Genomic DNA, 13,388 nt, shown 5'->3' with positions numbered 1-13,388 from the left:
CGAGGTAAAGGAGGAGGAAAGAAATAAAAAAACAACATTAACACTTCTAAATAATGGAGGAGAGATCACTTTTCTCAAAGACGGGATTTGTCCCAAGTTATCAATTTCAGGAAAAGAATGGCAATTATTTTACAGGAATCAAAAGTATGATATGGTTTGATGATTTACAGTGCAGATTTCTCTTGTTGCATGTCAGCTGGGAATAGGACAGATGGAGATACTAGACTGAACAGAGGTAGGAGAGTGAGGGTGGGAGAGTAAGATTTGGAAGTCATCCCTCTTTCCTTCTCATAAACATGACATACAGATTTGTGGATGAAAGCATCTGAAAGTCTCATGAGATTTGGAAATTATTTTGTGGCTTAAAGCACATGAGCCACCCGGGGTATTATGTGTGTAATTATGGCCTAATAATTCAGCAATCAAATACAAACAGTTTGTTTCTTCAGAGACTAAATTGAGAAATAAAATTGCACTTGATTTCTTATGACATTGTTTTACCTAAAGAACTTCAGATACAGTAAATGTAAAAAACATCCTGAATATCTTAGCACATAAACAAAACCCCTGGTATTTAAATATCTTGACTTAAACCAAAAAATTACGTAAATTAATTATATAAACTTCATTCCTTTCAATGTTATCATATCCTATATATACACTGCTCTAAAAGTATCGTGTTTCTTTCCAAGTTTATATTTAACCTAAGGTTCAAATTAAAATGTTTGATTTAAAGCAAGCATAAATAAAAACATACAAGAAAACATTAGTATATAATTAATTGGTGTGGTTTCTGTTCTATGATCTACTTTAATACCTTAAAAATAAGTAATCATTTTGTTGCCATTTTTGAAAGCCATAATTTTATCTGAGCAACTAGAAATGAAAAGTACAAGTTTAAGAATAGGTTAATTTATTAGCTACGTTATATAATAAAAACCATTTCTCCCCCAATTAAAATATTACCTCAATAAAATTTCTTGTTCGAATAAAAATTACCTTTATGTGTAACAGTTTTTTCACCAGATGGTTTGGAAGTATCTAAATCTGATTTCTTACTATACTCCATACTTAGTACCACATCCTTCATACCAGGAGATTTCTCTTGTGATGACAGTAATTCTTCTGTAGATATGAAAGTATTCAAAATGTTATCTAAATCTTACTTTAACCGTTAAAGAAAGCATCATGGCATAAATCAATTAAATGGCAATTCTAAGCAAAGTTTATTATGAAATAAGTTTATAGTAAATGATTTCTTGTGCAAACAAATATGATAATCTGTTTTGAAATGACTGTTCACTTAAATATCTTGAGCCACAACTAAGTGTCAAGCATTTGAATTATGTGCTGGGGAATCGGTAATGAGTGAGATTCATGAAACCAAGAATCTGGTAGACAAGGGAATGATGTATGACATGTGAATCAACTCTACTCTCAAAGTCATTTACATATGTAAAAAATGTAAAATGTGACAAATGTTCATATACACGTAAGATGACAGAAACTGAACACTGAAAAATTATAGCCATGACTATAGAGCCAAAACTAGGTGACAGAGAACTTTTCTAAGCTCATGGTAAAAGTACCATTTCTTCTTCCATCTTTTGGGAAAGAATTAGTAAACATTTAACTTCCACCATAAAAACATTTATTATAAAGATAAACATAATAAGAAATTGATCATCTATTCTTAATCCTGATCACTAATTTGTGTTTCAAGAGAAATAACAATAGAAAATATGTGATAGAACAATTAATCCTAAAATGTATATGGAACTATAGAAGACCCCTAATAGCCACAGTAATCGTGAGAAAGAAGAACAAAGCTCGATGTATCACACTACCTGATATCAAACCACACTACAAGACTATAGTAATCAAAGCAGCATGATACTGGCATAAAAACAGACACATAGATCAAAAGAACAGAGAGCCCAGAAATAAACCCATGCCTCCATGGTCAATTAATCTATGACAAAGGAGGCAAGACTTTATAGTGGGGTAAAGACAGTCTCTTCAAGAAATGGTATTGTGAAAACTGGACAGATACATGCAAAAAAAATGAAATTAGACCACTTTCTTATACCATATACAAGAATAAATTCAAAATGGATTAAAGACTTAAATGTAAGACTTGAAACCATAAAACTCCTGGAAGAAAACAGGCAGTAAACTTCCAGACATTACCCTTAGTAATATTTTTACTGATATATCTCCTCAGGGAAGGGAAACAAAAGAAAAAATGAACAAATGGGACATCAAACTAAAAAGTTTTTCACAGCGAAGGAAATCATCAACAAAACAAAAAGACAGTCTACCGAATGGGAGAAGATATTTGCCAAAGATACATAAGATAAGGGGTTAATATCCAAAATATATAAGGAACTCATATAACTTAACACCAAAAAGACAAACATTCCAATTAAAAGTGGCAGAGGACCTGAACAGACATTTCTCCAAAGAGGACATACAGGTGGACAATAGACACATGAAAAGATGTTCAACCTCACTAATCATCAGAGAAATGCAAATAAAAATCACGAGATACCACCTCACTCCTGTCAGAATGACTATTATCAATAAATCAACAAACAAGTGCTGGTGAGGACATGGAGAAAAGGGAACCCGTGTGCTCTATTGGTGGGATTGCAGATTGGTGCAGCCACAATGGAAAGCAGTATGGAGGTTACTCAAAAAATTGAAAGTAGAACTACGTTATGACCCAGCAGTTCCACTCCTGGGTATTTATCCAAAACACTAAATTGAAAAAAATATATGTATCCCTATGTTTATTTCAGCGCTAATCACAATAGCTAAGATATGGAAACAACCGAAATGCCCATCAATAGATGATTGGATAAAGAAACTGTGGTGCATTTATACAATGGAATATTACTCTGCCATAAAAAAGAATGAAATCTTACCATTTGCAATAATATGGATGTACCTAGAGAGTATTATGCTAAGTGAAATAAGTCAGGCTGAGAAAAAAAAAGAAACAGACTCATAGATACAGAGAGGAAACTGATGGTTTCCAGGTAGGAGGAGGGGTCTGGGGGCTTGGGTGAAAAAGGTGAAGGGATTAAGAAGTACAAATTGATTGTTACAAAATAGTCATGGGGATGTAAAGTACAGCATAGGGAACATAGTTAGTAATATTGTAATAACTGTATAGTGTCAGGGTAGTACTAGACTTTTCAGGGGATCACTGTAAGCTACATAAATGTCTAACCACCATGCTGTACACCTGAAACTAATATAATATTAAATGTCAACTGTAACTGAAAAAACAATTCTCTCAAAAACAACCCTATGAATTATGTTTTAACAGATGATGAAACTGAGGGTTGGAAGTCAGCAAATTTCCCCAGGCTGTAAAACTACTAAGAGAAAAAGCTGAGATTTTTAATGCAGATCTGACTCCAAAGCCTGTAGTCTTAATTCCTGCGCTAAACCAAATCCCTGTCTCCAAGCCTAATGATGAATAACAAGGATTTCAAAACAATTTTCATAATGATTATAAACACGTGAAAGAATTTTCAAGTTCCAATCACATTCAAATATCAGTAAATTACAGAACTATATAATTTATTAGCCAAACTGTGATATTTTTGAGTGAAAGAAAACACTACCAATAATTATGCAGTTAACAAGTACCCTAAACCTAAATCACTGTTAGAGCAAGAGAGAATGAAACAGGTATTTTGCAAGGCCTAGTTCAGAGTAAGAAAATTCGTTTTCAGCAAGCCATACTATTGTTACATGGATAAAGACCTTCCTTTCAGAACTGCACAAAACGGTGAGGGGAGTGGGAGGATGAAAACAGTTGAAATATATAAACAGATGACAAAAGTTCATTATATGCCTCTCAGCTATTTAGGTTTAGATACTTTTGATCATTCCGTTAATTAATTGATAAGGGGGAAACATTAGGTATGCAAATTTTCTTAGAGCTTAGAATATTTTTTAAACTACCAGGAAATCATTAGAGGATGTGGAATTTTCCATCATTTTTCTAAAAGTTGGCAAAAGTAGTAGGTAAATTTTAATTGATTTTAATCTTCACTTTTTAAAAAAATGTGTTTTTTTTTTAATGCTTTATTTAAAACTGATATAGTTGGAGAAGAGATGAGTGGTGTGGGGCTAGTGCTGGGGATTGCAGGGGAAGAGCACGCTGAAGGCCGTAAGGGGTAAGGGCACCAGGGCGCTGTGTCTTGATCATGGTGCTCGTTCCGTGAATCAGCGTCTGGGATCGACGGCACAGACCCCACACACACATGCACATACACTTGTATACAAAACTGGTGAAATCTCAATACGGTACGTAAATTGTCCTAATGTCAATTTCCTGGTTTCGATATAGAATTACAGATACGCAAGATGTTACAATTGGGGAAAACTAAATGGAGAGTACAAAGGACCTCCGTGTACGATTTTTTACAACTTCTTGTGAGTCTACAATTATTTCAAAGTAAAAACTTTAAAAAAATGATTTACAGGGTCTTTTTTTGAGACATAGTAAATGATATCACAAAGTTTAGTTTTTCGTTATTACTATGCCTCTATATACAAAACATGATTTTCATAAACAAGAAAATGTCTACTGATTTAGCACTAGTATGGGGAATGTAATCAACAGTACTGTAAAGATTATGTAAGGTACCAGATGGGCACTGGACTTATCAGGGAGATCACTTCATAGACTGTGTAGATGCCTGACCACTGTGCTGTACAGCTGAAGCTGATGTAGAATAATACTGTATGTCAACTATAATTAAATATATACATTAGGTTGGTGCAAAAGTAACTGCGGTTTAAAAGGTTAAAAACAATTGCAAAAACCACACTTACTTTTGCACCAACCTTAAACACACACACACACACACACACAGTCATGGGAGGTGGAGTATAGCATAAGGAAGATAATCAATGGTAATGCGACAGCTATACAAGATGTCAGAAGGACAGTAGCTTGGAGGAAGGGGGTTATCACTTTGTGAGGGGTGTAAATGTGTATCACGTTGCTTTGTACACCTGAAGCTAAATTTAACATGCTAAATCACATCCATAGGAAGTTAAAAATAAATAGCACTTAAAAAAAGTTTTTTCCTCTGACTATTTTATTATGTAATTTTACAAATTTGGCCAATCTACAATCATACCTAATATTTGTTTCTCTTAAATTTATGATTGAATTTTATTTGCTCCATTAATAATCACTAGCCACTATCTAGGTTGGTACAGAGAGTAAACACAAACTTTGGTGGAGCCAAACATATATGATCTTAAAATGCCATACAATAAGTACATAACAGAATAGATGGTAAACATTAAAATTATTGAAGAACTTGTAAGAATTATATATAGTTTTGTAACAAAGTAATTTCTATTTTAAAAATAAAAAACATATTTCAAACAAGATTTACCTTGTCCTTGAAGATGAGATATATCCAGACCCTCTTTTAGGCGGATAACCACCACTCCATATTGTATGTCAAAGGCATCACTACAATAAGGGGGGAAAAAGAATCACAAAGATGGGTCTTAACTTTTATAAATTGAAGGCAATAGTGGATGATCTCTAAAATTACTTTCAACTTTAAATGTCTGATTCTTTAATATGCTTTAAAAATTCTAGTGAGATCCATATGTTAACTCTCAAATCTTATACCATTCCTTTTCCCCTTTTCTGTAATACCTTTAAAAACTAGTTACATATAGATCTTTATAGTACTGATATTCTACCTACAGCAGCTGTTTAAAGCAGTAACTATATTTTTATCCTATCAGAAACAAGCTAAAATTGTGGAAAAACAACTTTCAGGAATCCCATATTTAATGGGATTTTCATATTTAATTTAAGCTTGTATCTTTAAAGCCAAGAGAAATACATGAAGACAAAAAACATTTTACTGAGAATGAGAGCAGGTCATTGAGTATGATCATTTCTAAAAAGAGAAAGGGCATTTTTAAGTAATTTAAAAATGTTTACAAAAGTAAAGTATGAACTCTGGTTACTTCCTCAAAGATGTTTCAAGGCAGCTATGAAAACAAAACTATCATATATGATACAGGCAAATAGCTGTGTGCTTTTATATAGAGATACAACAGGAGTTCCAGTAAGGGAAATAAATAATAACAGGAACAGAGTAAAATCCGAAAGACAAAGTAACAGAAGAATACAAAAGAACCCACTAGACAAGAGGGAATTAAAGTGATGTAAGTCAAAACTAAGCTGTCTGATAAAGATCATTGGAAAAACCACTGAAAGTGTACAGTAAACTCAGAACTTATCAGTAGTTCATCCAGGGGGTTGGGTGGAGAAGCAAAACATGTGAGTACATGTTTTTAAAAAATGTAAATAACTTAATGGATGGACCAAATGACTAACTGCAGAATTAGTTTGAGAGGTTGGTATCAGTGATGCAATGTCTTCCTCAGCAGGTATTATTATAATGACGTAACTTAGAAAGTGATAGGTCTAGCAACATACAGGAACTCTGCTCACCAACAGCTGTCAAGATGTGAAAAAGCTTCCTAATTTAAATGGGAAGCCAGATATATGCGTACGTGTATGTGTGATATGTGTGTGAATGTTTGTGTGTAAAGAGACTTACAAAGATCAGTCAAATTAATTAGTAGATCATCAACCCAGATAGCCTCATGTGATGTTTCTCATCTTATGTTTCTAGTAGAAGAGACTATATAAGAAACAGTCTTGGGGCTGGCCCGGTGGCTCAGGTGGTTAGCGCTCCGTGCTCCTAACTCCGAAGGCTGCCGGTTCGATTCCCACATGGGCCAGTGGGCTCTCAACCACAAGATTGCCAGTTCAATTCCTCGAGTCCCGCAAGGGATGGTGGGCTGCGCCCTCTACAACTAGCAACAGCAACTGAACCTGGAGCTTAGCTGCGCCCTCCACAACAAAGACTGAAAGGACAACAAATTGAAGCTGAACGGCACCCTCCACAACTAAGATTGAAAGGACAACAACTTGACTTGGAAAAAAGTCCTGGAACTACACACTGTTCCCCAATGAAGTCCTGTTCCTCTTCCCCAATTAAATCTTTAAAAAACAAAACAAAACAAAACAAAACAAAAAAAAAAAAAAAAAAACAGTCTTCAAAAGTCAGTGCAAGCTTTCAAAATTTACATTTTTCTGAGCCAAGTTACTGAATTAAAAGAATACTTACTGGAATACATTTATATACATATCCACTTCCCTCTTATCTGCTTGCAACCAATCTTTCTTAAATCCAAGGACAAGTGTGTTTGGTTTCATACGCCCAAGACCAGCAGCCTAAAATATAGGAAAAATACAACTTTAAAGATATACTTACTATTCAACAAAATGTTTTTAAAATGATGAAATCCTTTAAATGGAAAACCTCTAAACATTTTAAAACTATGCACCCTTACTGGCCAAAGTTCTTAAACATCCAGTACGTGCATATTTATAAATTACATATACTATATCAATCATATATTACTTATGATTAAACATATACAAAATAAAAGATAAAATTAAACACTTGAAAAGTTCTCAATGTACATTTTTGTACTTTTACGACTTATCAAAATTTTCCTATTTTTAGTAAAAGAAAGGTGACGGAATATACTTAATCTTTTGTAAAAATCATAATACAGTGGTATTCTCAGTTATTTATTTTGATAACAGCCATTAAAACCTAGAAGCAAAAGTCCAAATGCAGGACATGCATCGTTGGTTACAGTTCTGAATCATACCAACACTAAATTTTTAATTCTTTCTACCAATCGTGAAAAGTATCTGCTGAAATTTGGCTAGTTAATTTCCTTCCTCAATTGTTCCATCAATCAGTTTTTCTTGCAACCTCATCAAGAGTTTCCAATTCAAAATGCTTAACATGCCCAAAAAGCCAATGAATCACTGCTTTGGTAAGATTTTATAACACTGAAAATTCTATTCCCAAGGTAGCGTGCACACAAGTTTGTTTGTTTTTTTAATTTTTTTATTGTGGTAAAAGATAAATAAAACATTTTGTAACTTTAACCATTTTAAAATGTATACTTCATTGCCATTAATTATATTGACAATGTTGTACAACCAACCCCACTATCTATTTCCAAAACTTCCTCATCACTTCAAACAGAAGTTCTGTAACCACTAAACAATAATTTACCCATTGTCACCACCCTCCAGGCCCTGGTAACTTCAAATCTACTTCTATCTCTATGAATATGCTTGTCCTAAATTTTTCCTATATGTGGAAATGCTGAAGAATACTACCTGGACTGAACCACCAGCAGCAGCATCACGTGGAAACTTGTTAGAATGCAAATTCTCGGGCCTTGCCCCAGACCTACTGAATCATTCCAAAGGTGGGGCGAAGCAATCTGTCTTAACAAGTCTGCCAGGTGATTCTGATGTATAATGAATTTTAAGAACCATTGCTCTAAGGAAATATTTCCTTCATAACATTTATTAAACACATAGCTATCAAAATGTTCCTATAAATTGCACAAAAGCAAGCAAGATTTACCCAGTAGAAACAACCTTATGACGAGGGGTAGCATTCTATTTGAAATAGATTAAGTATTTCACATATAAAGTGAATAAAGTAATAAATAATCATACCCACCATCTAGCAAAAGAAAATAAACACTACAAAAACCCATCAAGTACCCTATGTATCTTTTTCACACCCTTTGTATTTTCACTATGTATTCCATTATTTAGGCACACATACATATACATTTTAAATTTACGTATTTTTAAAAATGTATAATATCTTCATATTCTTCATATTCTTTTCTTAACTTGCTATTTTTCCTTAACACTTTTTGAGGTTTATCCCTGTTGATATGTATAGCTCCTTTCACCCACTATACAGAATTCTACTGTAAGATTATACCACAATTTTCAATCCTGTGATTGATGAAGTTTCTTCCATTTCCTTTTCACTATCACAAATGATGTCTGTCTGAAATTTCAGATAGCATATTTCACATGTGTGTAAATTTCTCTACAGTATATACTTAAGAATGGAGTGTCCTAGGATATTCACACTTTCTAATCTGCAGGTCGTTGCCAGGTTGCTGTCCAAATTAATTGTCTAATTTACAATACCACACAACTCAAAGATTTCCAGTTGCTTTATGCCATTTTTAACACTTGGCAGGCTTAATTTTGGTCAACCTGATGGGCATGAAATAAAACTATATTGTGGTTTTAATCTTTACTTCTGTCATTTAGGTTTCCACTTCTCGTATCTTTTGCGCTTTGTTCCCCCTCTTATTGATGTATATTATTTCTTTATATATTCTTAACCATATTCTTTTGCTGGTAACGTTATCTTCTTTTGGTCTGTGGCTTCCTTTTTTGTTTCCATGTTTTCTTTAGAAGCACAAAGTGTTAAATTTTACCTAAAAAATAAGTAAGCTCTTTTTCATAGTTCAACTTTTTGTCTCATTTTTAAAAATTCTTCTCTAGCCCAACATCACAAAACTACTCTATATTTTCGTCTAAAGGTTAAAAAAATACCTTTCATATTTAGGTCTTTAATCCATCTGGAAATGGTTTTTGTAAGGATCTGTTATATTATTTTTTCACATGGATAATCAATTGTCCAAAGTCATCCTTTCAATGCCACCTCTGTCATATATTAAATTTCCTATATCAGTGGCTCTATTTCTTCTGTTTTGTTCCATTAATCTAATAATCTATTGCTAATTCAATACCACAATGTCTTATTACTACAGTTTTATGATCAGGCTTTCTATCTGCCAAAGCAGCCCCACTCCCACCCCTTAGTATTCTTGAGGACTGCGTAGGATATTCTTAATCCTGTATGTCAAGTTTTAAGGAACACAAAACAGAAGGGGCTCAGATGGCAGCCTCTCACTTCTGCTTTAACAAAGCAGCTCCACAATTACCATGGTAAATGGGCTTCTTTTGGAGAGAGGGGTTCCTATAAAAATCAGTTGGCAAACACTGTATCAACCCATTTTTTTCTCCCCACAACCTTTAGGGCTGAGGAAACTGGGTTTCAGAGAGATTAAGTAACTTGCTTAGTCCAAAATCCATAATAAGGAAGTGGCAGTGCTAGCATTTAAACCTGGGACTGATTCCAAATCCCACATTCTGGCTACTATGCCATATACAAACCTGAAAGAGAAGTCTAAGTTTAGTACTATAAATAAATAGTGAGAAGTACAATAAAGAACTGGAATTTTTAAGAAAATAAATAAAGACTGCCATTACTTAACACTCTTACAAAAAAAACAAATAAACAAACAAAAAACCCAGTGAGGTGTAGCAGGAAGTTGAATGGGAAACAGAAGAAGAGAAACAGGCTAAGATAATTTATAAATGGGTTCTTCACTGTTAGCCAACAGTATATTACTACTTCTATATAGTCCCTTTAACTCTCATTTATATAACTCTTAGCAGTCTACTTTAATGAAGATATTTTAAAAGCTTTACCATTTGTATTAACATGAAGAATGAAACCTAGAATAAAGAAGTGTTTAAAAGCTTACAACAAAACTAAAATGTGTTCATTTGAAAGGCACATCAACTTTACCTGCATCAAATACTGTGCACCTTCTCTCAGGTCATCTGCATGTACAGGAGCATAAAAAGCTTTCATTTTATTTTTAATAAGCCATCGCTGATATTTAGCTTGGTCAATGGACATCTCTTTCATGGCTTGTCTTCGAGGGCCCTGTAAGGAAAACGTTATTAGTAACACCTTTAATTGAAAGGTAATCTATTCCACATTTATAAAAATCTTCCTGATACATTGGCTTAAACACAGTGCCTAAACATTGGGAGGAGAAGAGAGAAGTATAATAACTTCATTTCATTTTCATGTCAGTGAATTTTTGCAGTACTTAAGATTATGAAAAGATCGAGCTGATGGAATAGTTAAGGCGATGCCAAAAGATGGGAGAAGAGGAAGAAACAGACTGAAAAAGAAATAAAAACTTTCCGATGCTAAGTAAATGAGAGGGATTAGAAATTATAGAAAACGGAGAAGAGAAAAATAAGAGCCTTTTGTTTTTCTACAGAAAGTTTCCTAAATTGTTTTGTTTGTCCCAAATGTCTGAGTTAATTTTCAGTAACCCAGAAATATCATTGGAAATCAAAGTGAGTAATATAAATGCATTTTTTCTTTATACTTGTATTAAAGGATAAAAATGAGCTTTAACTTGCAATTCTATTTGATCCTTGCAAACAGTACATAAAACGTGTTATACACAAATGTATAAAACAAAAATGTAAAAATTATTTTAAGACTACACCCTCATCACACATGAATAAGTAAAGTACAATTTATCTTTCCTAGCTGAACAATAGAGCTTGGGAGAAAAACTAATCTGACGAATACTCCAATTTCTCATGTAGAACAGGCGATCCATCATCTACTGACCATTTTCAATAGCCAAGATGCCAAAAACATAAAACTACCTTTGGATGAAAGTTTATCATTATTTTTAATTATTTTACTCTTGATTAAAACAAAAATGAATGGGTTATGAGAAGTGTTTAAACTTGGAAATGTGGCATTTACTCTGCTCTTCTTATACACCTGATGTTAGACATTTACCACGATTTGTCTACCTCCTCCAATCTCTTTTTTTCCTGGTAAGTAAATGTTCCCAATGTTCTCAGGACTTTATAAGAAATATCAGTAAGGAAAAAAACACATGCTGAATTTCATTTAGGCTCCTTAGTTATCAAGAAGCTATTGTGCTTAGCAAACCATTCTATATGGGCAATATAGTTTGCTCAAGTCTACTCATAATAAATAAGAAAAACAATTAAGATTTCAAATTCCAACGTCTTTTTAGAAATGAGGTTTTAAGACAGTTTAGCGGGAAAAATATTTTGAAGAAAAAAACTACCTTCAAAAAAACCCCAACAAGCCAAAAATATTTATGTTGTCAAATTATTTCAGATCTAGAAAGCTCCACAAATTATAAATTATATACACAGAGTGTAAAACGTTTTAATATAGAAAACAAAACAAACACTTACCATATGTACATGACCACAGATCATCAAACCAACATTTTTTGTGAAATCATGAACAAGATGAAGTAAAGCTGGGCGTGAGTTTGGAGCACCTGTCATAACAAGACACTGTGGCCTAATTTAAGATTAAAAACAAAATTGAGTTTAGGGTTTTGGTAACATGGACATGATTTTACTTCTCTAAGAATATATTATTATACTAGAATCTCATTTATGTAACTGTCCACAAGACACAGGCCACAGGGTTGTCATAAAAGACGACTTTTAACCAGGGTTTCTTGATATATGAGAAACGCAGAAAAAGAACTTTCTTGGAACAAGCATTATGCCAAATGTCTTTCTAAACTAATAGCTAATATTACACATCAAGATTCTGGTAGGTATTACAGAAAGACATGACCATGCTAGTTAAAAAAATAAGTAAAAATTTTCATCTTCTAAAGGTAGTAAATGTTCCAGTTCTTCCACAGACTTTACAAAACTTCCTGAGAGTATGGCCTTGCCTTCACGTACAAAAACAGGTTACTTTACTGTCCTTTTTAGCTTGATCATATTATAATTACATCTACTTTGTAATATTAGCCCTCTTTAATCTAGCTTAATTTTAATGATTGTTGTCACATGAGTAAACCCATCTGGGTGAAGAAAAGTCTTCTATTTGAACTAAAAGTTTTAATTCTAATTAACTGTGGATGGAGAGAACCAGAATTGAATTAAAATGTCTTTGCAAACACAAGACAATGGCATGACTTCCATACTAATTTTCCGTGACTAGAAATGATCTTGTTTAATGAAAAAATATTTGGGTATCCATTTTATAAGTTCAAACAGTTTAGCAAAAGTTCTTTACAACAAAAATTTATATAATTAAAACAGAAATAAGAAAAACCAAATAGACTAAAAATTCTGCCTTAACCACTACATTAATTGTTGGAGTAGTTTCTAACTATACTCATAAAATAAGCATGAAACCTAAAAAAGACTGAAAAATATACTAACATTCAGGATTTTAGCAAGCTATATGAAAAACCAATTCTGTCTGGGAGAAATGCTTTGGGGCAATCAAATGTGAAATCATCTTCTACAGACCAGACTGCTAATATAGTCCAGTCTCCCTGTCTGAGCTTTTGCAGGTTGAATGGCTCCCCAGCTACAGCTTATATTTCCTAGCCTTTCTAACAGCTGAAAGTGGGCCTATGACTGATTACTGCTCATAGATATTCCTATTTCCAGGTCATGTCCTTTAAAACTAAAGCTGGCCGCCCTCCATACTTTCTTTCCCTTTCCTGTAAGCTAGGCCATGCGTGTTGTAATGACTTTGACCATATGGACAAAAATCTCCAAGGGAATGAATACAAGGAATGCGGGA

General features: G+C 33.4%; 1 protein-coding gene across 2 annotated transcripts in view; it reads right to left on the bottom strand.

Moving 5' to 3' along the window:
* SLC12A2 (solute carrier family 12 member 2) overlaps positions 1 to 13,388 on the bottom strand; it is an 85,696-nt gene that overhangs the window by 13,413 nt on the left and 58,895 nt on the right. For both annotated transcript variants that reach the window (XM_033110166.1, XM_033110167.1), the window contains exons 16-20: positions 12,023 to 12,134; positions 10,566 to 10,706; positions 7,194 to 7,300; positions 5,430 to 5,509; positions 1,000 to 1,125 (exon numbers count right to left, since the gene is read on the bottom strand). In XM_033110166.1, the coding sequence (XP_032966057.1) occupies positions 1,000 to 1,125; positions 5,430 to 5,509; positions 7,194 to 7,300; positions 10,566 to 10,706; positions 12,023 to 12,134 (566 nt within the window). The remainder of the gene's footprint in view (positions 1 to 999; positions 1,126 to 5,429; positions 5,510 to 7,193; positions 7,301 to 10,565; positions 10,707 to 12,022; positions 12,135 to 13,388) is intronic.

This window comes from Rhinolophus ferrumequinum, chromosome 7, assembly GCF_004115265.2.
Source record: "Rhinolophus ferrumequinum isolate MPI-CBG mRhiFer1 chromosome 7, mRhiFer1_v1.p, whole genome shotgun sequence".
Taxonomy (NCBI): Eukaryota; Metazoa; Chordata; class Mammalia; order Chiroptera; family Rhinolophidae; genus Rhinolophus; species Rhinolophus ferrumequinum.
This window is presented reverse-complemented; position numbering and strand designations above follow the sequence as displayed.